The 26,623-nt window shown below is 40.8% G+C and overlaps 1 protein-coding gene across 19 annotated transcripts in view; it reads right to left on the reverse strand.

The window, feature by feature from the left end:
• Positions 1–26,623, reverse strand: part of CDKL3 (cyclin dependent kinase like 3) — a 145,433-nt gene that overhangs the window by 46,480 nt on the left and 72,330 nt on the right. For 14 of the 19 annotated variants that reach the window (XR_002522738.2, XM_021939690.2, XM_021939687.2 and 11 more), the window contains one exon: positions 22,888–23,174. The exons of 1 other annotated variant lie outside the window; for it this stretch is intronic. Coding sequence is in view for 17 of the 18 variants with exons in the window: in XM_021939690.2 (XP_021795382.1) it covers positions 23,097–23,174 (78 nt within the window). In the remaining variant the exon portion in view is untranslated. Of the gene's footprint in view, positions 1–22,887; positions 23,175–23,896; positions 24,219–26,623 lie in introns of those variants that run through there. 4 more of the 19 variants (XM_017959875.2, XM_021939680.2, XM_021939681.2 and 1 more) reach the window with 4 other exon arrangements.

A 26,623-nucleotide genomic window follows, 5' to 3' on the forward strand; every position in this document is an offset into this window, starting at 1 on the left:
TGCCTTATATATTTTGAAACTATATTATTCAGTGCATATATATTTAGAATTGTTATATCTTCTTATGAATTGGACTCTATCATTAGAAAATGCCCCTTTCTATCTCGTTATTCTTCTTGCCTTAAGAGCTATTCTCTCTCATAATAACAGAGCAACACCAGCTTGAGTGCAATGATGCGATCTCAGCTCACTGCAGCCTCTGCCCCTGGGTTCAAGTGATTCTCACACCTCAGCCTCCCAAGTAGCTGGGATTACAGGCAGGCATCACCACACTCAGCTAATTTTTGTATTTTTAGTAGAGATGGGGTTTCACCATGTTGGCCAGGCTGGTCTCCAACTCCCTATCTCAGGTGATCTCCCCACCTTGGCCTCCTAAGATGCTGAGATTACAGGTGTGAGTATCACACCCAGCTCCAGCTTTCTTTTAATTATTGTTTGCACACTATATTTTTCCAACTTTTACTTTCAGCATTTCAGTGTCTTATACTTAAGATATTTTTTACATGCAGCATATAGCTGTCTTTTTTTTTTTTTAACTTTTCTTTTTAGACTGGAGTCTTACTATGTTGGCCAGGCTGGCCTTGACTCCTGGCCTCAAGCAATCCTCCTGCCTCAGTCTTCTGAGCAGCTGGAATTATAGGCATATGCCACCATACCCAGGTTGTAGTTAGATAATTTTTAATCCAATCTGATAATATTCATCTTCTGTTCGGAGTATTTATTCTATTTGTTTTAATGTAATTACTAATATAGTTGGAATTGTATCTACCATCTTTGACTTGAGTTTAATACAAATTACTATTTTAATATTTCCTTGATAATGCTAAAATCTTAGAACACTTTATTTGCCCTCTCCTTCTTGCTTTATTGGAGTCATGGGTTTTAATTCTACATATATTTTAAGCCCTCATATTACTATGATTGATCTTTACAGTAAATATTTATTTATATTTACTCACACATTTCCCCCTTTTGTTGTTCTTCATTCCCTTCAAATTTCCTGTTTCCATTTGGGACTATTTTCCTTCTGCCTTAAGAACTCTCCTCAGGCCAGGCACAATAGCTCACACTTGTAATCCCAGCACTTTGGAAGGCTAAGTTGGGAGGATCACTTGAGGTCAGGGGTTCAAGACCAGCCTGGTCAACATTGTGAAACCCCGTTTCTACCAAAAAGAAGAAAACAAAATAGCTGGGCGTGGTGGCAGATGCCTGTAATTCCACCTACTCGGGAGGCTGAGGCATGAGGATCACTTGAACCCAGTAGGCGGAAATTGCAATGAGCGGAGATTGTGCCACGGCAGCCTGGGCAACAGAGCGTCTCAAAAAAAAAAAAAAAAAAGACTCTCTTTAGCTTTTATCTTAAGGCAGGTCTTCTGGCAATAAATTCTTTCTGCTTATATGTTTGCGTAGGTGGCGGTTGCAGTGAGCCAAGATCATGCCATTGCACTCTAGCCCAGGCAACAAGAGTGAAACTCTGTCTCAAAAAGCAAAAAAGAAAAGTCTGTATTTTGCCCTCATTTTTGTCACAGAGTATACAATTCTAGCTTGGCAGCTATTTTCTTTCAGTACTTCAAAGGTGTCATGTCATTGTCTTCTGTATTTCATCATTTTTGTTGAGATCAGCTCCTTTAAAGGAAACATGTCTTCTTGCCTTTTAGATTTTCTTTTTATATATGAATTAGGCAGTTTCATTATGATGTGCTTAGGTGGGGTTTTCTTTTTTCTTTTTTGAAACGGAGTCTCACTCGGTTGCCCAGGCTAGAGTGCAGTGGTGCTATCTCAGCTCACTGCAACCTCTGCCTCCCAGGTTCAAGCAATTCTCCCACCTCAGCCTCCCGAGTAACTGGGATTACAGGTGCCCGCCAGCATGGCCGGCTAATTTTTTGTATTTTTAGTAGACACAGGGTCTCACCATGTTGGCCAGGCTGGTCTCAAACTCCTGACCTCAAGTGATCTGCGGTCACTTGATCGCAGGTCAGGAGTTTGAGACCTCCTGACCTCAAGTGATCTGCCCGCCTTGGCCTCCCAAAGTGCTGGGTTTACAGGTGTGAGCCACTGTGCCCAGCCGCCTAGGTGGGGTTTTAGTTGTATTTTTCCTGTTTGGGGTTCACAGAGCTTCTTAAACACACAAATTTTTGTCTTTCATCAGTTTGGTAGTATTTTGGGACATTCTCTTCAAATATTGCTTCTGCCTTATTTATTTATTATTTATTTATTTATTTATTTTTGAGATGGAGTCTTGCTCTGTCACCCAGGCTGGAGTGCAATGGCATAATCTTGGCTCACTGCAACCTCCACCTCCCGAGTTCAAGTGATTCTTCTGCGCCAGCCTCCTGAGTAGTTGGGACTACAGGCGCGCACCACCACGCCTGGCTAATTTTTGTATTTTTAGAAGAGATGAGGTTTCACCATATTGGCCAGGCTGGTCTCGAACTCCTGACCTTGTGATCCACCCGCTTTGGCCTCCCAAAGTGCTGGGATTACAGGCGTGAGCCACCATAGCCAGCGCTTCTGCCTTATTTTCTCTCTCCTCGTCTTATGGGAACCTAATTATACTTAGGTTAGATCTTTCCACTCTGTCTTGAAGGGGAAACAAACTATGTGTTGAGACTGTTCATGTCTCTGATGTTGTCACTCTAGCTGTATGAAACTACTAAAAAGCTCTGTTAGTTTCTCTGTACCACAGTAGTGCCCTCTTCCAGAGCTAAGTCTGAATTCTCAGTTTTTTTCTTGTTTCAAGAATCAGTCTATATTCCCCAGGGAAAAGCCACTGTAAACCATCAGCTCAACTCTCTGGAATTATCCCCTCAAATCACTATTGCATCAGCAGCAATCTGCCTTTAAACAGAAATTTCTTGCATTTCACCTGGCTTTAGTGGTTCTCAATGGATGTTTAATTTTGTTGCAAACTATCGTATCTAGAAGCATAAGTATCTTATTCCATATGTTTTGAGACTGCATTTTTATTACTATTTTCTATGTATTATTATATGGAAATGATTAATTTCCATTATTATTTCTTCTTTGACACTTTCAGAAAGTATTTTTTAAAATTTCATATATACGGGGCCAGTCACAGTGGCTCACACCTGTAATCCCAGCACTCTGGGAGGCCGAGGTGGGTGGATCACCTGAGGCCAGGAGTTCGAGACCAGCCTCATCAACATGACTAACCCGTCTCTACTAAAAATACAAAAATTAGCCGGACATGGTGGCACATGCCTGTTATCCCAGCTACTCGGGAGGCTGAGGCAGGAGAATCACTTGAACCTAGGAGGCAGAGGTTGCAGTGAGCCAAGATCATGCCACTGCACTCCAGTCTGGACAACACAGCAAAACTCTGTCTCAAAAAAATATAAAATCATATATATGGGTTTATATGGGTTATTTTTCATTTCTGGGCAAAATGTTTTCTTATATATCTACTAAATCAAACTTAAATATATTGTTATTCAAATCCGTATCCATATTTTTTCTTTGTTTCCTTGTCAGTTACTGAAAGAGAAGTATTAAGAATATCATGCTATGATAATGGATTCTTCAAGTTCTCATGTTCACTAAATTTATGCTTTATATATTTTGATGCAAAAACTTCTTGGCTTTTATGCCTTCTCAGTGAATTAAATCATCATATGTAGTGTCCCTCTTTATGCACAGTAAGTTTTTTTGCTTTATAATTTGTTTTTCCTGATAATATAGAGCCACACCAACTTTTTTTCTTAGTGTTTGCCTGTTATATCTTTTCTAACATATATTTTCACTATTTCTGTGTCCTTATATATATATATATATATTTTGAGATGCAGTCTCGCTCTGTCGCCCAGGCTGGAGAACAGTGGTTCCACGCTCACTGCAACCTCCAACTCCCGGGTTCAAGCAATTCTTCTGTCTCCTCTTTTTGAGGAGCAGGTGTTTTTCTAATTCACTCTTTACTTAGGGTAACACTTTTTACAGACTCGACTTCATGTGCAGTCTCCAACATAACTTCCAAACTTGCTTAGGCTCTAGGTTTATCTCCTTCCAGCTGGGTGACCTATTCAAACTAATGCTCTAAACCACCAGGAACTGTTAGCCTTTGATGAGAGGTTTTCTTTTTTTTTTTTTTTGAGGTAGTCTGCATCCTTAACCCAGGCTGGAGTGCAGTGGCTGGGATCTCCAGCTCACTGCAAGCTCCAGCCTCCCGGGTCACAGCCATTCTCCTGCCTCAGCCTTCCCGAGTAGCTGGGACTACAAGCGCCCGCCACCGCGCCCGGCTAGTTTTTTTTTTTGTATTTTTTAGTAGAGACGGGGTTTCACCATGTTAGCCAGGATGGTCTCGATCTCCTGACCTCGTGATCCGCCCGTCTCGGCCTCCCAAAGTGCTGGGATTACAGGCTTGAGCCACCGCGCCCGGCGATGAGAGGTTTTCAACTGGAGTTTTTCAGGATATGCAGTATACATTTAATCAGATACCCACCACACATATTTCCAGAAATGAAAAAGTAGATCTGCTTTTAATCTAAGTCTGAAACTTCAGGAAATCTTCAACTACATCTTTCTAAAGGCGAACAGAATTGTGAATGCTCCGAAAATTTAAAGAGTAACTACAGCATGACACTAATTCCCATCTCAAGATTTCTTCTGGCAAGCTCGCTCAGTGACATCTATACCTCAGATTCTTTCTGTTTTTTTTTTTTTTTTCAGGCTGGAGTACAGTGGCGCATTCTTGGCTCACTGCAACCTCCGCCTCCCAGATTCAGTATTACTGATCATTTTTAACATCATTCCCTAATTCTTCAACAAGTCTCCAAACTACCAAGGTCATTTTGAATTTAAATTATTTGTTCCATACATATTGAGGTACATAATCATATAAAAGGCACTGGGGGTTCGGTGATAACGGTTTGACAACTCTAACTTCCAAGAACTAATAGTTTTGTTGATGACACACATAAATTAAGAGGTAACTAGCATCACAAAGCAGGATGTAAAACATAGTATAAACAATAGAATATGGGAACCTAGAAAAAAAGGAGATAACCTGTCATAGGAAGAGCCCAGGTCATTCAAGGAAGGCTACATAAGCGTAAACATGAAAAATTAATACAATTTGGGAGGATCAAAATTTGTTAGAGTAAGTCAAGTAGGCCTGATGACTGAATGGCTATCAGATACATGGAAGCTGAAAAAATTAAGTTATTGCCAAGTTTCAAGCCAAGGAAAACCATAGTATTACTTTTAAAAACAAGAAAAGCTAAGAGAGAAAGATGGTTTGGGGATAAATTAATACAGTTTAGATATGGTAAGTGTATTAGTCTGTTTTCTCGCTGCTGATAAAGACATACCTGAGACTGGACAATTTACAAAAGAAAGAGGTTTATTGGACTTACAGTTCCACACAGCTGGGGAGGCTTCACAATCATGGTGGAAGGCAAGGAGCAGCAAGTCACATCTTACGTGGATGGCAGCTTGCGAAGAGACAGCTTGTGCAGGATAACATCCCCTTATAATAACCATCAGATCTCATGAGACTTACTATCACAAGAACAGCATGGGAAAAACCTGCCCCCATGATTCAATTACCTCCCACCAGGTCCCTCCCACAACACGTGGGAATTCAAGATGAGATTTGTGTGGGGCCGAACCATATCATTCCGCCCCAGCCCCTCCCAACTCTCATAACCTCACATTTCAAAACCAATCATGCCTTCCCAACAGTCCCCCAAAGTCTTAACTCATTTCAGCATTAACTCAAAAGTCCACAGTCCAAAGTCTTATCTGAGATAAGGCAAGTCCCTTCCGCCTACGAGCCTGTAAAATCAAAAGCAAGTTATTTACTTCCTAGATACAATGGAGGTATAAGCATTGGATAAATACAGCCATTCCAAATGGGAGACGTTGGCCAAAACAAAGTAGCTACAGGCCCCATGCAAATCCAAAATCCAGTGGGGCAGTCAATTATTAAAGCTCCATAGTGATCTCCTTTGACTTCCTGTCTCACATCCAGGTCACACTGATGCAAGAGGTGGGTTCCCATGGTCTTGGGCAGCTCCCATGGTCTTGGGCAGCTCTGTGGCTTTGCAGGGTACAGCCTCCCTCCTGGCTGCTTTCATGGACTGGCATTGAGTGTCTGCAGCTTTTCCAGGCGCACAGTGCAAGCGGTCAGTGAATCTACCATTCTGGGGTCTGGAGGACAGTGGCCCTCTTCTCACAGCTCTACTAGGCAGTGCCCCAGTAGGGACTCTGTGTGGGGGCTCCAACCCCACATTTCCCTTTTGCACTACCCTATCAGATGTTCTCCATGAGGGCCCCACCCCTGCAGCAAACTTATTCCTGGACATCCAGACATTTCCATACATCCTCTGAAATCTTGGCAGAGGTTCCCAAACCCCAATTCTTGACTTCTGTGCACTCACAGGCTCAACACTACAGGGAAGCTGCCAAGGCTTGGGGCTTCGTCCTCTGAAGCCACAGCCTGAGCTCTACATTGGCCCCTTTCAGCCATGGTTGGAGCAGCTGGGACATGGGGCACCAAGTCCCTAGGCTGCATACAGCATGGGAACCCTGGGCCTTTCCTCCTAGGCCTCTGGGTCTGTAATGGAAGGGGCTGCCGCAAAGGTCTCTGACGTGTCCTGGAGATATTTTCCCCGTTGTCTTGGGGATTAACATTTGGCTGCTCATTGTTTTTGCAAATTTCTGCAGCTGGCTTGAATTTCTCCTCAGAAAATGGGATTTTATTATCTATTGCATTGTCAGGCTGCAAATTTTCTGAACTTTTATACTCTGCTTCCCTTATAAAACTGAATGCCTTTAACAGAATCCAAGTCACCTCTTGAATGCTTTGCTGCTTAGAAATTTCTTCCACCAGCTGGGTGCGGTGGCTCATGCCTGTAATCCCAGCCCTTTGGGAAGCCAAGACAGGTGGATCACAAGGTCAAGAGATCGAGACCATCCTGGCCAACATGGTAAAACTTCGTCTCCACTAAAAATACAAAAATTAGCTGGGTATGGTGGCACATGCCTGTAGTCCCAGCTATTCAGGAGACTGAGGCAGGAGAATCACTTGAACCCAGTAGGCACAGGTTGCAGTGAGCCGAGATCACACCACTGCACTCCAGCCTGGTGACAGTGAGACTCTGTCTCAGAAAATAAAAAAATAAAAAAAAAAGAAAAGAAAAAGAAATTTCTTCCACCAGTTACCTTAAGTCACCTCTCTCAAGTTCAAAGTTCCACAATCTCTAATGCAGGGGCAAAATGACGCCAGTCTCTTTGCTAAAACACAACAAGAGTCAGCTTTGCTCCAGTTCCCAGAAAGTTCCTCATCTCTATCTGAGATCACCTCAGTTTGGACTTTATTGTCCATATCATGATCAAGCTTTTGGTCAAAGCCATTCAACAAGTTTCTAGGAAGTTCCAAACTTTCCCACATTTTCCTGTCTTCTTCTGAGCTCTCCAAACTGTTCCAACCTTTGCCTGTCACCCAGTTCCAAAGTTGCTTCCACATTTTTGGGTATCTTTTCAGCAATGCCCCACTCTAGTAGTACCAATTCACTGTATTAGTCTGTCTTCATGCTGCTGATAAAGACATACCTGAGACTGGACAATTTACAAAAGAAAGAGGTTTACTGGACTTACAGTTCCACATGGCTGGGGAGGCTTCACAATCATGGTGGAAGGCAAGGAACAGCAAGTCATATCTTACATGGATGGCAGCAGGCAAAAAGAGAGAGAGCTTGTGCAGGAAAACTCCCCCTTATAAAAACCATCAGATCTCATGAGACTTACTACTATGAGAACAGCACAGGAAAGACCTGCCCCCCCATGATTCAATTACCTCCCACCAGGTCCCTCCCACAGCACGTGGGAATTCAAGATGAGATTTGTGTGGGGACACAGCCAAACCATATCAGTAAAGCTGAAGAAACAGCAAAATTATAAAGTGGAAACATTTAGCAAACATATAGAGACTGCAGCTTCAGGTAAATGTCTGTGGAAGAACTACAAATTTTGGAGTAATACGCTCAGAGGTGGTAGCCAAGCTATAAGAGTAACATGCTTCTCTCAAGGAACAGGGAAGAGTGGAGGCCTTAAGAACTGCCAGGGAAACAGGTAGGAAGATAAATTATCAGTAGAACAGAAAAGCACTTAGAATTAAGAAGAAAATGATGATATGTGACAAAAAAGATGGAGCTTTGAGGAGGATAAGATGATTCATAGCGTGAAATGTGACACAAAGATCAGGAAAAATAAGGATTAAAAAAAGCCACTGAATTTGACAATTAGGTGATAACTAGTGCCCATGGAAAGCAAGTTTTTATTACTCTGGTGAAAACAGAACCCTGACTCAATTATTTAATGGATCAAATTTTAATTTTATTTTTCAAGGGGTGTTAAGCACAGGAGAGTGTTCCCTATCCTTGTGACTATATTCCGTGATCCTGCTTCCAACAGAAAGGTAATGAGTGCCACACACCAGCAACCCACTGAGCAACCAGTTGTATCCCCTTTCACTTATGACAACTTCGCGTGGTCAAAGGACTTAGAGCCAGGACTCCCAATCATCACATGGATGCTATCCAACAGATTTCAAGACCTGGCCAATTGATTGCCAATTCAGCTGCCAGGGCCACTGCCTTTGCCATAACCTACTTGTTTGCATGAGTTTTGGTGGCCACGGAGACCCAAGTAGGAGCAATCCTATCAGCAGAGGCATATTTGTTGAAAGCCAGTGTAACCCCTCACTTGCACAGGCTCCACTCAAAGCCATGGAAACAGCCCTTCCAATTTTGCCTTTGAAATTTTGTGTTTTCTCCTCAAAAAGCGCCCTCATTTAAAAGCAGCAGCTTCCATAAAACCTGTATCTGCCTAAATTAACCAGTAACTCATCTTCTCAACAACTTACCACAGCTATGTTTGTAACTTTACTTTTTTTTTTTTTTTGAGATGGCATTTCACTCTTGTTGCCCAGGCTGGAGTACAATGGCGCAATCTCGGCTCACCACAACCTCTGCCTCCTGGGTTCGTGATTCTCCTGCCTCAGCCTCCCGAGTAGCTGGGATTACAGGTGTGCACCACCATGTCCAGCTAATTCTGTATTTTTAGTAGAGATGGGTTTCTCCATGTTGGTCAGGGTGGTCTCGAACTCCTGACCTCAGGTGATCCACCCGCCTCGGCCTCCCAAAGTGCTGGGATTACAGGTGTGAGCCACCGAGCCTGGCCTATAACTTTACTTTTAAAACTCCACTAACACACAAAGAATCTGAGTAAATCCAATGTAACCCCAAAAGATAAAAGTTGGAAAGTGTTGAACTAAACTTGCTTTTCTCAGGATGGAAAAGAATTACAGTACTAGTATCTCTGTTGTGACATGGTACAACTCTAACTGGGTCTCCAGAGATTTTCTTCCCAACCACAATAGCGGACACATTATACAGATCTCTTTTAAAACTGTAAATGCCATGTTTTTTCTTGTATTTAATGAAACACTTTATGCATGCAGAACAGATAATTCATGCCAACTCTATGTCTAAATACATGCTGCCCAGTGCACAGATACCCTAGGAATTTCACAGGCAGTATGCAACAAGAGTAGAGGGCACTTTCAAACCTAATTTATTCCCAAAGGGAATTAAGTCAGGATAAACTCAGATAACTTGCACAACAAAACTTAAAGACCATAATCTTCATCCTTGAAGAGACACACAGACCCAGTGAACTACTAAATTTCATCACTACAAACCCACTGTGTCCTGTGTGTGCTAAACCTTGAGTCCTCACAGTATCTCTAAGATCAGCTATTTTGTCCCCATTATCCAGCTGGGAAAACTGAGGCTGCAAAGCACCAAACAGGCTTCCAATGAAGAGGTGATAAAAGCATCTGCCTTCTAACTCAGGTAATCTGATACTAATCTGGACTCTCATAATATGTGGGTTTAAATAAAAATGGAATGTTTGTTCAATGAGCTTTTTTTTTTAAGAACCTCCCTGGCCAATATAGTGAGACCCTGTCTCTACAAAAAATTTAAAAATGAGCCCAGCATGGTGGTGAACACCTGTACTCCCAGCTACTCAGGAGGCTTAGGCAAGAGGATTGCTTGAGCCCAGAGATTTGAGGCTTCAGTGAGCTATGGTCTTGTCACTGTCCTTCAGCCTAGACAACAGAGCAAGACCCTGTCTCAAAAAAAAAAAAAAAAAAAGGAAAGAAAAAGAAAAGAAAAAAGTCCCCAGGAGTTTCTAGGTACAGTAGTTTCAATAAATATTCTGATACCATCAAATTTTCTATTTGAAGAATAGAGAGAAATTAAAGAAACCAATTTTCCAAACTCAACAACAATCCAAGGAATCTAACAATACCGATGGCAGAATTATTATATAATAAATCCTGTTATTAAAGTAATTTCATGAGGCATCAGATGCTTTTAACATTATAATAATACTGTTCAATGTAATAATTAGTAGCCACAAAGAAATTACTCAGAGATGCCCAAGAGTAAATGTTGCCTGAAATGTGTATGATCTAGGTCTTGGTTTGAAACGTCCTAAGACTTTGGAGCCATTCATCTGAGGAAACCAAATTCCTAGCTTGCACTTTTGTTGCATCTGTCATCTAGGAGATTTAGAGCAAAACACACAGCTGTATTAGCACCCCATCTTTATACATTAGTTCAGTCCAACAGGAGACCAAATGGCTTGTCCTCTGTTAGGGACAGAGGCTGACTCCAGCTCTTTAAAATGCTGGACTGTGGGCTCCCTCTGGAGGAGACTACGATAATCTGACTTCAGAGAGAATTTCAGAATCATCCTTACTCTCTAGAGCAAGAGGGGCATACAGAACATGTAACAGCTACTGGAAACAATCAATCAGTACAAAGTACTGAAAGTGAAATTAATACTAACATGATACAGAGGGCATATTCTACCCCACTGGTAAAATTATCTTATATTTCATTCTTCTTCTTTTTTTTTTTCTCAAGTGACTTACTATGTGGAGTGCTTAATAAATCCATTCATTCCCTGTAATCCCAGCACTTTGGGAGGCCGAGGTGGGCGGATCATGAGGTTAGGAGATCGAGACCATCCTGGCTAACATGGTGAAACCCCGTCTCTACTAAAAAAAAATACCAAAAAAAATTAGCTGGGCGTGATGGCAGGTGCCTGTAGTCCCAGCTACTCAGGAGGTTGAGGTAGGAGAAAGGCGTGAACCTGGGAGGTGGAGCTTACAGTGAGCCCAGATCATGCCACTGCACTCCAGCCTGGGCGACAAAGCAAAACTCCATCTCAAAAAAGAAATTAAATAAATAAATAAATAAATCCGTTCATTTGTCACAAAGCGAATGTTATTGTGTGCCAATATATGTTATGCATTGTTCTAAGCATGGAGAATATAGCAGTGAACAAGATGTTAAAACCTTGCCTTGGCCAAGCACGGTGGCTCACGGCTGTAATCCTGCACTTTGGGAGGCTGAGGTGGGCGAATCACAAGGTCAATAGATCAAGACCCTCCTAGCCGACATGGTGAAACCCCGTCTCCACTAAAAATACAAAAATTATCTGGGTGTAGTGGCGCGCGCCTGTAATCCCAGCTACTCGGGAGGCTGAGGCAGGAGAATCGCTTGAACCCAGGAGGTGGAGATTGCAGTGAGCCGAGATTGCACCACTGTACTCCAGCCTGGCGACAGAGCAAGACTCCGTCTTAAAAAAAAAAAACAAAACAAAACCAGAAACAAAAACAAAAAACCTTACCTTTGGGAGTCATTTTAGTGGAGGGACACAATTGATAAGAAAGATTCAAAAGTAACACAGATAGAGAAATGCTATCTGAAACAACAACAACAACAACAACAACAAAAAACAAAAAGGGAAGAGAAATGGGGAGAGTTATGATTTTAAGCAAGGTGGTAGGGGAGGCTTTGTACATGAATAAAGAACATTAAAGAGTTTGTCTTGACCAGGCGCGGTGGCTCACGCCTATAATCCCAGCACTTTGGGAGGCTGAGGTGGGTGGATCATGAGGTCAAGAGATTGAGACCAGCCTGGCCAACATGGTGAAACCCTGCCTCTGGCAGCACGTGACTGTAATTCCAGCTACTCAGGAGGCTGAGGTAGGAGAATCACTTGAACCAGGGAGTCGGGAAGTTGCAGTGAGCTGAGATTGTGCCACTGTACTACAGCCTGGTGACAGAATGAGACTCTGTCTCAAAAAAAAAAATAAAGAAAAGAGTTTGTCTTGAACTGGAAGGAGGTGATAGGGAGGAAAATAACAAATGGTGTCAAAGAAGGGGAGAAGCATACTGTGTAGGGCTGTGTAAGTTATTGTGATGTCTGTGGCTTTTACTCTGAGTAAAGTGGGAAGCCATGAGGGTTTGGGGCAGAGCAATGACATCATCTGATTTAAGATTTAAAAAAATTTTTTTTTTAGAAATGGGGTCTTGCTATATTGCCCAGGCTGATCTCAAACTCCTGGCCTCAAGGGATCCTCTCATCTCAGGCTCCCAAAGCGTTGGGATTATACGTGTGAGCCACCACACACAATCTGATTTAAGTTTTATTAAGAACACCCAGGCAGTGCATTGAAACTGAAGAAACTGAAGAACAAGAAACTGAAGGCTGAACAGAGGTGAAGGCAGGAGATCAGTTAGGAGACTTCTACAAAATCCAGACGAGAGATGTTGTGAATAGCAGTGAAGGGGTATAAGGTGGCAGATCCTGGAAATATTTTGAAAACAGAGCTGAAAGGATGATATAGGGTATAAGAAAAAGAGAGGAGTTGAGCATTACTCCAAGATTTTTCTCCTGAGCAATTGGAAAAATGGAGTTGCCCTTAACTAACATGCAGAAAACACTCAAGGAAGCATATGGGGAGTGGGGAAGAGATCAGGACTTTAATTTTGGACATGTTAAGCTTGAGATACCTAGTATATATTTTAATATAGCTGTTGAATGGGCAATTGGAAATCTGAGTTTGGAGTTTGCGGGTGAAGTCCAGGCTGGAAAAAGAGATTTGAGAATCATCAGCATATAAATGGTATTCAAGGTTATGAGTCTGGATAAAATCACCCAGGTAATGTAGACAAAAAAGAGAAGAGGTCTAAGAAGTGAACCCAAATGTGTGAACTACAAAAACATTATCTCTTGCTTTCCCATTATTTACAGGTTCATCAAACTATTATTAAGAGAAACTAACCAGGCCGGGCACGGTGGCTCACACCTGTAATCCCAGCACTTTGGGAGGCTGAGGCAAGCAGATCACCTGAGGTCAGGAGTTTGAGACCATCCTGGCCAACATGGTGAAACTCCGCCTCTACTAAAAATACAAAAATTAGCCGGGCATGGTGGCATACACCTGTAATCCCAGCTACTTGGGAGACTGGAGAATCACATGAACCTGGGAGGCAGAGGTTGCAGTGAGCCGAGATCATGCCATTGCACTCTAGCCTAGGTGACAGAGCAAGACTTCGTCTCAAAAAAAAAAAAAAAACAAAGACAAACTAACCAGATAAAATGACAAAATCATAGTAATTATTATATACTGTTTCTCTGGATGACTATAAATCAACTACTGGGATTCTTTCTAGGTTTCCAGGTTTCAAAATTAAGATAAACAAATTTGTTACTTTTTTGTGTGACATTTTTATGAAGGTTGCTAGGTTTGTCTGCCTTCTGAGAGATTTTCAAATAATAATTCAAAACTAATCAATAACACCTAATGATTTTTTAGCAATCCTACAGTAAATGACAATATATTGGACCAGTTTGAATAGAACACAGCTTGAAGAGCTCTTTAACTATGTTTTCCTCTCTCTTTAGTTTGGTTTTTAATCCACCTATTGTAAGTGCATTCTTCTGGTTATCTAACCTCAGGATTACTTTTTCAGAAAAGAAGAAAAATCATCATAATCATCTGCCTCTAGACAGCCATCAGTCATCAACTTTCCCTAACCCTGCAGGAGGAGCAGGTGGGCAGTTAGGAGGTTGGTGAGATAGTAGGATATTTGATTTCTTTCTATACTTTTGCCTTTATTAAAAATCAAAGAAGGCTTTCTTGCTGTCTTTTATCATCTTATAATTTATGGCTCCCATATCACCTAAGATTTCTCAATTGCTTCCCTATGCAATACTGCTAATTGTTTTAGTAACCTGGTCCAATTTCCATTTAGAGCCCTTTAATTTACACTTTCTGAATGTAGCCAACTTTTCTTCTTCTTGGCATTCCTATTTCCTAGTATAGTTGTTCCTATGTATATACAAGCATGTGTTTTAAAAGCCATGACTTTCTTGACCAGGCGCGGTGGCTCATGCCTGTAATCCCAGCACTTTGGGAGGCCGAGGCGGGCAGATCACCTGAGGTCAGGAGTTTGAGACCAACCTAACCAACATAGCAAAACCCTGTCTCTACTAAAAAATATTAAAAATTAGCCAAGCATGGTGGTGCATGCCTATAATCCTAGCTACTTGGGAGGCTGAGGCAGGAGAATCACTTGAACTCGGGAAGCGGGGGTTGTGGTGAGCCAAGATCTTGTCACTGCACGTGAACCTGGTGACAGAGCGAGACTCTGTCTCAAAAAAAAATAAAAATAAAAATAAAAGCTCTACTTTCTTAACTTTGAATTTGAGAAAAATGTTGACTCTGCAACAGTCTACCATACTTGTGGCCTTAGTAGACACTGAAACTACACTTTAAACTATTTTTACTCAGACTCTGGAAATCAGTCTTAGGGAGAATAGATGAAAAGTCTACAAGCTTGGAATATAAATAATAAACACAGAAATCAAGACTATATCTTTTTTCAAATACTCTGAGACCTATCTTAATGTCATCATGTTCTAGCCAAATGGATCATTTCCTTTTTCTTTTTTTTCTTTCTTTCTCCTTCCTTCCTTCCTTCCTTCCCTCCCTTCCTTCCTTTATTTTCTTCTTCTTCTCTTCTTCTTCTTTCAAGATACAGGGTCTCACTATGCTGCCTAGTAGAGCCTCAAACTCCTGGGTTCAAACGATCCTCTCACTCACATTTTTCATTTGTTGTTGCTATTCTTCTTCCCTCCCTCCCTTCCTCCCTTCCTTCATTCTCCTCCTTCTCTTCCTCCTTTTTTAAGTGATAGGGTCTTGCTACATTGCCCCGGCCAACCTCAAATTCCTGGGCACAAGTGTTCCTCCCACCTCAGCCTCCCAAGTAGCTGGGACTACAGGTGCACACCACTGTACCTGGCCTTTTTATTTTTATGTAAGCAACTCATTACTTCAACCATTTGCTTTTAAAAAGTGCTTTGTAAAAAAAGATTTACAAGATAGAATCATATGTGGAAAATGAAAACAGACCAGAAATGAGACATAAACACACCTGCCAGACCAACACCTTATGACAGGTATTATTAGCCAATAAAATATCCACCCTACCAAGTACATTCATTGCTGACATTTTATTATATTACTGGCAAAAAGTTCAAATGTCATCAGCAATTATGTAATAATTGATCATTACAATAATCAAAATAAGTACAAAAAATGTATGAGCAAGCTCCTACTTATAGAATAAGGGGACAACTTTCTGTCTCCATATCCACACCCTTAGGTATGGTCTTCAACTAAAACATCAGACAATACAATCAAGGTCAATTTACATAAAAAGAGCTATAACCTTTGGCAATTACTCTAAAAGTACTTTAAAATTTTTAAGATAAATGTCATTGTGTTAGTCAATAGATCTCCATTATTCACAATAGTGACAAGATCTTCTTTAAGAACTCCATTTTTTTTTTTTTTTTTTTTTTTTTTGAGATGGAGTTTTGCTCTTGTGGCCCAGGCTGGAGTATAATGGTGTGACCTTGGCTCACTGCAACCTCTGCCTCCTGGGTTCAAGCTATTCTCCTGTCTCAGCCTCCTGAATAGCTGGGATTATAGGCACCCACCACCACACCCGGCTAATTTTTTTGTGTTTTTAGTAGAGATGGGGTTTCACCATGTTGGCCAGGCTGGTCTTGAACTCCTGACCTCAGGTGATCCACCCCCCTCAGCCTCCCAAAGTGCTGGGATTACAGGCATGAGCCACTGAGCCCAGCCTTATTAAGAACTCTTTAACTGAACTTCTAGTTATAGCCATGTTGGAGTAACAGGTGTCGGCTTTACCTTTAGTAATAATAAAACTGTACAAAATATATAAAACAACTGTTTTCAGGCATGTGATAACAGGTAATGGTCAATTTTATCAGAAATATTATAGCTCTAAATATATATGCAGTTAATAATAGAGCTTCAAAATACATAAAGCAACTGATGAAAAGAGCAACAGACAAATCCACAATTATAATTGAGGATTTCAACAGCCTTCCCTCAGTAATTAATTCAAAAAGTAAACTGAAAATCAGTAAAGATATGAGACTTAAATGCATCATCAACCAACTTGACCTAATTGACATTTATGGAACACTACACCCATTTTCAGCAGAATACACATTCTTCTCAAGTACAAATATTCACTAAGATAGACCATGTGCTAGGATATTAAACAAGAATCAATGGATTTACAAGGATTAAAATAATATAGAGTATATTCTCTGACCACATTGAAACTGAATTAAAATCAGTAACAGAAAGATATTTGGAACACCTCCAAATAGATGGTAATTAAAAACAGATTTCTAAATAAATGGACCAAAGAGAAAACAAAAAAGGAAGTTGGGAAATATTTTCACTGATGATAGGATAATAACATTTAAATTTGTGGGAAGCAGCTATAAAAGGAAATTTAAAATTTTAAATGCTCACATTAGAAAAGAAAGGTCTCAAATCAATGACCTCAGTCTCCACCTTCAGAAGCTAGAAAAAGAAGAGCAAATTAAACCCAAAATGAATAGAAAGAAGAAACAATAAATATAAAAACATAACTCAATAAAATAGAAAACAAACAATAGAAATAATAAAAAGTAGTTCTTTGAAAAGATTAGCAAAGTTGATAAACCTCTATCCAGACTTACCAATAAAAAAAGGAAGAGAGAAAACACAAATTATCAATAACAGGAATATCAATAAAGGGAACATCACCATAGATCCCACCAACTTAAAAATGATAACAAAGGAAAATATTAAACAATTTTATGCCACTACAATCAGCAACTTAGTTGGGATGAATGAATTCCTTGAAAGAGGCAAACAAACTGATACAAGGAGGAAAAGAAAATCTGAATAACTCTATTAAATAAATGTAAGAAAATTAAGTTTGTATATTAAGATCCTTTCACAATGAAAACTCCAGGCCCTGTTGGCCTCACTGCCAATTTCTAACAAACATTTAAGGAGGAAATAAAACCAATCCTTCACAAATTCAGGAAACAGGGGAGTCCTGGGGGATGGGAGAATACTTCGCAACTCATTTTATGAAGCAACATTAACAAAGATAACAAAACTAGACAAGGATAATACAAGACAAAAATGAACCAAAATCCTTCATTAAAATATTAACCACTCCAGTGCTTTGGAAGGCCGAAGTGGAAGGATCACTTGAGGCCAGGAGTTCAAGACCAGCCTGGGCAACAAAGCAAGACCCCAACTCTACAAAAATAAAATGTAAATATTAGCTGGATATGGCAGTGTAAACCTGTAGTCCTACCTACTTGGGAGGCTGAGTTAGGAGGACTGCTTGAGCCCAAGAGTTCAAGGCTGCAGTGAGCTATGATTGTGCCACTGCACTCCAACCTGGGCAACAGAGTAAGAACTTGTCTCTACAAAAAAAAATTTAAAAATAAAATAGGCCAGATACAGTGGTTCATGCCTGTAATCCCAGCCCTTTGGCTTAAGCAGAAGGACAGCTTAAGGCCAGGAGTTTAAGACCAGCTTGGACAACAAAGCAAGACTCCATCTCAACAAAAATAAGAAAATGAAAATTAGCTGGGCATGGGGCAAATGGCTGCAGTGACCGCTTGGGAGACTGAGGTGGGAGGATTGCTTGAGCCCAGGAGTTCAAGATCACAGTGAGCTATGATCACACGGCTGCACTCTGGCCTGGGCCACAGAGTAAGAATCTGTCTCAAAAAAAAAAAAAAGAAAAAAGAAATAAAATATTTATCAATTGAATCCAATAATACATAAAAAGAATCAAATGGATTTTATTATTATTATTATTATTTTTTTTTTTTGAGACGGAGTCTTGCTCTGTCGCCCAGGCTGGAGTGCAGTGGCCGGATCTCAGCTCACTGCAAGCTCCGCCTCCCGGGTTTACGCCATTCTCCTGCCTCAGCCTCCCGAGTAGCTGGGACTACAGGCGTCCGCCACCTCGCCCGGCTAGATTTTTGTATTTTTTAGTAGAGACGGGGTTTCACTGTGTTAGCCAGGATGGTCTCGATCTCCTGACCTCGTGATCCGCCCGTCTCGGCCTCCCAAAGTGCTGGGATTACAGGCTTGAGCCACCGTGCCCGGCCTCAAATGGATTTTAATCCCAGGAACGTAGGGTTGGTTTAACATTCAAATGTCAATTAATATAATTCATATTAACAAAAAGAAGGAAGGAAAATCATAAGACCATCTCAATAGATGAAGAAAGGGCATTTGACAAAATTCAACACCCATTCATGGTAAAGACTCAGGAAATTAGAACAGAGGGAACCTTCCTCAATCTAATAAAGGTAATCTACATAAGACCTATAGCTAGCATCATACTTAGTGAAATAAAAATGCTTTCCCTCTGCTACAGGAAAAAAAAGCAAATGTCCACTGTCATGAGTTCTGCTCAACATTGTATCACAAATACCAGCCAGTGCAATAAGGCAAGAAAAAGTAATAAAGGCATAACACTGGAAAAGAAGAAGTGAAACTATTATTATTTGTAGATGTCATGATTGCCTATATAGGGAGGCATCCTACATGGGCCAATTTATATAGGAAATCCTAAAAATAAACAAAGAAGATGAAGGAGAAGAAGAAAGGAAGGTAGGAAAGAAGGAAGGGAGGGAGTCAGGAGAGAAAGAAGGAAAACCAGAAACTTACCAGAACTAATAAGTGAATTTAGCAAGGTCTCAGGATACAAGATCAACATAGAAAAACAAATTGTACTTCCGTATATTAGCAACAAACAACTGGAAGATGAGATTTTAAAAAGCAATACCATTTACAGCAGCATCAAAAAACAAAATATATAAAAATAAATTTAACAAATGATGTATCGGATTGCTACAGAAAACTACAAAATATTGTGGAGGAAAATTAAAGAAGATCTAAATAAAGAGTTTGTATCATGCTCGTGAATTGGAAGACTTGATATTTTTTTTCTTTTTTTTTTTTTTTTTTGAGATGGGGTCTGTCTGTTGCCTAGGCTGGAGCGAAGTGGCTCGATCTTGGTCCACTGCAACCTCCACCTCCCAGGTTCAAGCAATTATCCTGCCTCAGCCTCCCAAGTAGCTGGGATTACAGGTGCCTGCCACCACACAGAGCTAATTTTTTTAATTTTTAGTACAGACAGGGTTTCACCATGTTGGCCAGGCTGCCTTCAACTCCTGACCTCAAGTAGTCTGCCTGCCTCGGCCTCCAGAAATGCTAGGATTACAGGTGCGAGCCACCAAGCCCAGCCTTGATATTGTTAAGATATCCATTCTCAAATTGATGTATAGATTTAAAACAATCCCATCAAAATTCCAGTAGGCATTTTTGTAGAAATTGACTCCTGAAAATGGACAATCTTTGATATTGGTGTAAGGATCAACAAATATATACATAAAACAGGCAATCAGCAGATTTATACCTGTTGAACCTACCACAGGAATAACTCTTAATTACCCTAGAGGAGCAATTACTTTTGCACCAACCCAATAGTTGCTGAGGCCACCAGGGAGTCTGTTAGAAAGGTATATTATGTATAATGACCTCAGCTAGCAATTCTAATTAAGCTTTTTCGAGATTAACAGAGATCACAATATTATAATAAATTATGTTTTCCTTTGTTTTTCAGGTTTCTTTAGTAAATATAAAATTAGGTAGAGTCCTGGTAAAACACTAGGTAATCCAATTTAATTATTTTTTGAAGAACAGGAAAATTCAGAATTTTGGTAGTGCTGGGTTGTACACTGTATACTTCATGAAACAGAACAAGTCTGTACCACACAGAAGGCATCATCAGATGGAACTAGCAAACTGGAAGAGTGCTGACAATTTTTTATTTTTTATTTTTCTAGATGGAGTCTTGCTCTGTTGCCCAGGCTGGAGTGCAGTAGTGGCATAATCTCAGCTCACTGCAACCTCCACCTCCCAGGTTCACGCCATTCTCTTGCCTCAGCCTCCCGAGTAGCTGGGACAACAGGCGCCCGCCACCATGCCCGCTAATTTTTTGTATTTTTTAGTAGAGACGGGGTTTCACCGTGTTAGCCTGGATGGTCTCGATCTCCTGACCTCGTGATCTGCCTGCCTTGGCCTCCCAAAGCGCTGGGATTACAGGCGTGAGCCACCATGCCCAGCTGAGTGCTGACAATTATTTAACAGAATATGTCATCCAAAAGACCACCAAGATGGCTAAATAGTAGAAAAAGGGAGTTTTATTGGTGATATCAGTTTGCAAACCAGGAAGAGACAATCTCCAGCACGGACTGAAGGTGCTTTCTCTTCAAAGAGGAAAAGAGCAGGCTGGGTTTTGTGCCTCACAGGGCCTGTACAACACAAGAGAGTCATACATATTCAGCAGGTTTGCGGGGAAAGTTATACATATTTATGAGAGGAACAGAGCACATGTGCAATGGACAAACACATATAAATGTAATATACATCCCATGTTCACTTTGGAATGGGACTTTAAGCATTAAGATGAGGTAGAATTGCCGGGCGCGGTGGCTCAAGCCTGTAATCCCAGCACTTTGGGAGGCCGAGACAGGCGGATCACGAGGTCAGGAGATCGAGACCATCCTGGCTAACCCGGTGAAACCCCGTCTCTACTAAAAAATACAAAAAACTAGCCAGGCGAGGTGGTGGACGCCTGTAGTCCCAGCTACCCGGGAGGCTGAGGGAGGAGAATGGCGTAAACCCGGGAGGCGGAGCTTGCCGTGAGCTGAGATCCGGCCACTGCACTCCAGCCTGGGCGACAGAGCAAGACTCTGTCTCAAAAAAAAAAAAAAAAAAAAGATGAGGTAGAATTTGTCTCTTTACATCAAAAGGTGAACTATAAGACATAAAGACAGTTTGTGCAGTCTCTATAAACTGGCTGAAATTTACTTAAGGTCTATAGTTGCTTATCAGGAAAGAATGTTTGTATCCAGGCGTGCTGGCTTATGCCTGTAATCCCAACACTTTGGGAGGCCAAGGTGAGAGGATTGCTTGAGGTCAGGAGTTCAAGACCAGCCTGGGCAGCAGAACAAGACCCTATCTCTACACACACACACACACACACACACACACACACACGGATCTCTATCCAATCAGAGGTGTAGCAGTCTAGGTTGTAAATCAGGATTAGGAATTTGCCTCACAGCTTGTGTTGTTAGGGAGTTTAGCAAGAGTGTGGTTTTTCTTTTTCTTTTCTTTCTTTCTTTCTTTTTTTTTTTTTTGGAGACGTCGTCTCACTCTTGTCTTCCAGGCAGGAGTGCAGCTCACTGCAACCTCTGCCTCCCGGGTTCAAGCGATTCTCCTGCCTCAGGCTCCCGAGTAGAGTAGTTGGCACCACACCCGGCTAATTTTTTATTTTTACTAGAGACAAGATTTTGCCATGTTGGTCAGGCTGGTTTCGAAGTCCTGACCTCAGGTGATCTGCCTGCCTTGGCCTCCCAAAGTGCTGGGATTATAGACGTGAGCCACTGCACCCAGCAAGACTGTGATTTTTCTTACAGCCTAGGAATTTAGAAAGTTGTCATGCCAGCTCAGCCCTGAACCCTCAACCCAGAGGTAACTTTTGTTTCCTTAATGTTAGGGTCCATCTTAATTGATAAAGGGGCATCTATTTTGGTCCCTCAAATCACAGATAAAACAATTTAACATTTGAATACCATATTATTTTTAAATATTTTATAAACATTATATATTTTCTTGATTTTTAGATCAGAGATGCTGCTAAATTATAAATAAGTGCTTTCATTGCTGACCAATAGAACATATTTTTAACCATGTAATGTAATGATAGCTTTTTTTTCCTTTTATCTTTTTTTTTTTTGAGACAGTTTTGCTCTTGTTGCCCAGGCTGGAGTGCAATGGCGCAATCTTGTCTCACTGCAACCTCCACCTCCTGGGTTCAAGCAATTCCCATGCTTCAGCCTCCCGAGTAGCTGGGATTACAGGCATGTGCCACCACACCCAACTAATTTTTGTATTATTAGTAGAGACGAGCTTTTTCCATGTTGGTCAGGCTGGTCTCAAACTCCTGACCTCAGGTGATCTGCCCACCTCAGCCTCCTAAAGTGCTGGGATTATAGGCATGAGCCACTGTGCCCAACCATGAATAGCATGTGTGTGTATGTGTGTGTGTGTGTGTGTGTTTTGAGTATTGCTCTTGTCACCCTGGTTGGAGTGCAGTGGCATGATCTTGACTCTCTGCAACCTTGGCCTCCCGGATTCAAGTGATTCTCCTGTTTCAGAGCCTCCCGAGTAGCTGGGATTACAGGTGTGCACCACCACACCCAGCTAATTTTTGCATTTTTAGTAGAGATGGGGGTCCACCGTGTTGGTCAGGCTGGTTTCGAACTCCTGACCTCAAGTGATCCGCCCGCCTCAGCCTCCCAAAGTGCTAGGATTACAGGCATGAGCCATTGCAACCAATCACAAACAGTTTTTAAAACAATGGCTCAAATATTTTATTAAGAACTTATTTAAAGAGGCCTATGTGTTACAGGAGATAACTGACTCGAGGTTATGTGGCTATGAGAAGGCAGAGATCATTAAGTATAAGTACAGTTTGTATCATGTCACGGCATGTGTTACCCACCCAGTAATCATGGCAAAAAAAGAAGTAGGCAGAGAAAAGATGACTTTATAATTCCAAATCAAATTATCACATCAACAGAGTCTTAAAAGGGAGAAGAAAACAGTAACGGCTTTGCTAACAAAAAAAAGCTGGATGATGCTCATGCACATGGATGGCTGTCTTAACAATAACTCACATCACATTTCTATTGTAGATAAATAAAAAGGGAAGAGTTGTCATCTTGTATTTTTAGGACTATTTAAAAGAAAAGACACTACCAGAAAAAAACCTGTTTCTCTTCAAATTCTTCCCCTCACAATGGCCATCTCCACCCTAAAATTAGAAACCAAGCTAGTAAGAATCAGGGACTAGAATGTAAATATATACTACCAAAACTCTGACTTTATTAATGCTAAATTACATATAAATTACTAAATTATAAACATGCTAGTCAAGCCAAAAGATTTGCTTCAAAGCCTTGCTCAACTTCCATCCTTTTTTTTGCGGGGGTGGTGCGGCAGGATGGAGTCTCTCTCTGTTGCCCAGGCTGGAGTGCAGTGGCGTGATCTCAGCTCACTACAATCTCCGCCTCCCAGGTTCAAACAATTCTTCAGCCTCAGCCTTTGAGTAGCTGGGATTACTGGTGCGTGCCACCATGCCCGGCTAATTTTTTGCATTTTTAGTAGAGATGGGGTTTCACCATGCTGGCCAGACTGGTCTTGAACTCCTGGCCTCATGATCCACCTGCCTCAGCCACCCAAAGTGCTGGGATTACAGGCGTGAGCCACTGTGCCCGACCAATTTCCATCCTTTTAAACAATCTTCATGATATATTTAAATACTGCCCCAGAAAGTTCAGTGTGAAGCCAAACCCATGTTGCATGCTTATCAAGTATATTTGTTTGCTCAGAAATGTTTGGTGTTCCCAGGCATCGGGATCTTACTTCATTACATATTTAGAAACTTTTCCTTCTGTAATTATAAAGCTCTAAACCAATGCTAAGAATGACCACTAATCAAGTATGATTGAAATAATAGGTGATCAAATAAAATTATATGACTAAATGTAAGCTGAAATTTTATTAGGATGTACCAGTCAGGTAGTTTTTATAAATTCATGCTCAAATTAAGAAAACATGAATAATTTAAAGATTAATAAATTTAAAAACAAATTTGGTGAATGTACATATAACTAAAAGGATTTACAATATACCTGTAGAATTCTCTAATTAGTATTTTTGTGTATGTAACATTAATAAAAAGGATTTTTTTAAAACCATACAGTGATTCTGGGATTCCCTGAATTTTCAGCTGCTGCATTTTCTACTCTACATCTGGTAGATTCTTCTTCCTTTCAGTTTGTGCATTTCCTGTATTCTAAAAAGTAAATAGAAACAGGTCTTTAATTGAGGACATGGTGAGTCTTTGGCTAAGGAAATACAGCCAGAGATAAATACTTGTACTTTGCCCCTACGGGTTGTTTCATAAGGTACAAGGAAACTATTTAGCAATGAATTCCTTATTATTATCATCCAACAAAACAAAAGGTGGCCTTTGTATGGACTCTTTCTCTCTTGCCTAACTCACTCATTCACAGTAATTTAGAGTCTCTCTCTGGTTACAGAACCTAATTAATGCATGCATGCACATTTAAGATGCCTGAAATAGTTTAAAGTAAACCTGGCAAGGCGTGGTGGCTCACACCTGTAATCCCAGCACTGTGGGAGGTTGAGGAAGGCAGATTACCTGAGGTCAGGAGTTCAAGATGAGCCTGGACAACATGGTGAAACCCCGTCTCTACTAAAAATACAAAAATTAGCCAGGCGTGGTGGTGGGCGCCTGTAATCCCAGCTACTCAGAAGGCTGAGACAGGAAAATTGCTTGAACCCAGGCGGCGGAGGTTGCAGTGAGCCAATATCACACCACTGTACTCCAGCCTGGGTGGCAGAGGGAGAGTCTGTCTCAATAAATAAATAAACAAATAATAATAAAAAAGAAAGTAAACCTGAGAAGTGCTTGGATCTGATTGTATAATTCAAAAACCAAGTCAATACAGAGCCAAGAATAGAAAAAATAACTAGCAATTCCCTATCTTATGTTTTTAAAAATATGTCATATTCTCTCATGCTCTAAAATAAACTACAGACTCAAAATTTAAGACATCTTCTTAATTCTGACATTTATTAAAACCAGTTGTACTAGCCTTATATGCAATTTCAGTCACTTGTCAGAGCTGCATTTGAATGAGCAGTACAAATAAACTATAACAAACACAGATGACTTCATTTTTTTCTGGAGTTCTATATCATATGAACAAGAAGATGTTTTCCCTTTGTAATTTATTATTTATCCTAAAAATCACAGAAGGGTCTTTTTTCCTGCAGAGTTCCTTTTTTCCTAGACTAGAAAGTAATTTTAGTTCCTGGGGACTCTCATAGGACAACGGGATAAACATGAGGCACATTAATAGTCTGCCTACCTCAGGAGCCCTAACTCACCCAAATCATTGAAAAAATGTGCAAATGGTATGCTGTGCAACATGCTGTGACATGAGTATGTCACCCAAATTTAAAAGTTTAAAGCCATCTTATTACTTTTTATAATGAACTGAAAGATGCCTATTAATGGCTTTCTTTCTTTTTCTTTTTCTTTTTCTTTTTTTTTTGAGACAGAGTCTTGCTCTTGTTGTCCAGGCTGGAGTGCAATGGTTTGATCTCGGCTCACCGCAACCTCCGCCTCCCAGGTTCAAGCACCTGCCTCAGCCTGCCGAATAGCTGGGATTACAGGCATGCGCCACCATGCCCAGCTAATTTTTGTATTTTTAGTAGAGATAGGGTTTCACCACATTGACCAGGCTGGTCTTGAACTCCTGACTTCAGGTGATCCACCCTCTTCAGCCTCCTAAAGTGCTGGGATTACAGGTGTGAGCCACTGTGCCTGGCCTAATGGCATTCTTGTTCTACAACATTTCTTTTCTGCAAAGTGGACTGTGGAGTTCTTAACAAGCTCTAGACCAAGACTAAAGAGATAGCCCTAAATGTCACAGTGAGAATACATCTAATAGCATCTGATAACCCTCTTATCCAAATATTATAGAGATCAAGTAGCCTTGTTAAAATGCCTTCTTACGGAGTTTCAGATTTTTTAAAACATTTTTAATTTCTTCAAATTTTCTTAATAAGTATATACTAATTTTATCATGAGTAAAACTGTAATATTATTTTTAAAAAAAATAGAGGTTGGGCCGGGCACAGTGGCTTACGCCTGTAATCCCAGCACTTTGGGAGGCTGAGGTGGGCAGATCATGAGGTTAGGAGATCGAGACCACCCTGGCTAACACAGTGAAACCCCATCTCTACTAAAAATATTAAAAAAAAAAAAAAAAAAATTAGCCAGGCATGGTGGTGGGTGCCTGTAGTCCCAGGTACTCGGGAGGCTGAGGCAGGAGAATGCTGTGAACCCGGGAGGCAGAGGTTGCAGTGAGCCAAGATTGCACCACTACACTCCAGCCTGGGCGACAGAGTGAGATTCTGTCTCAAAAAAACAAAAACAAAAACAAAAACAGAAGTTGATAAATCACATACAGAAATGACCTCACAAGTGCAGAATAGGCGGCCATCAATATGATTTAATTCAGTGGGTGCTTGGCACAATCTCTTTCTCTTAAAAGATTGTCTTTATAGAGCATTCATTTGGATGTTACAGGCTTCAAGATTTTCAAATAAAATTTGAGAATCTCTCTGGTGGGTAGGGACTGGGAATATTTCAACAAGATTACCTGA

Source organism: Papio anubis, chromosome 5 (assembly GCF_008728515.1).
Source record: "Papio anubis isolate 15944 chromosome 5, Panubis1.0, whole genome shotgun sequence".
Lineage (NCBI taxonomy): Eukaryota > Metazoa > Chordata > Mammalia > Primates > Cercopithecidae > Papio > Papio anubis.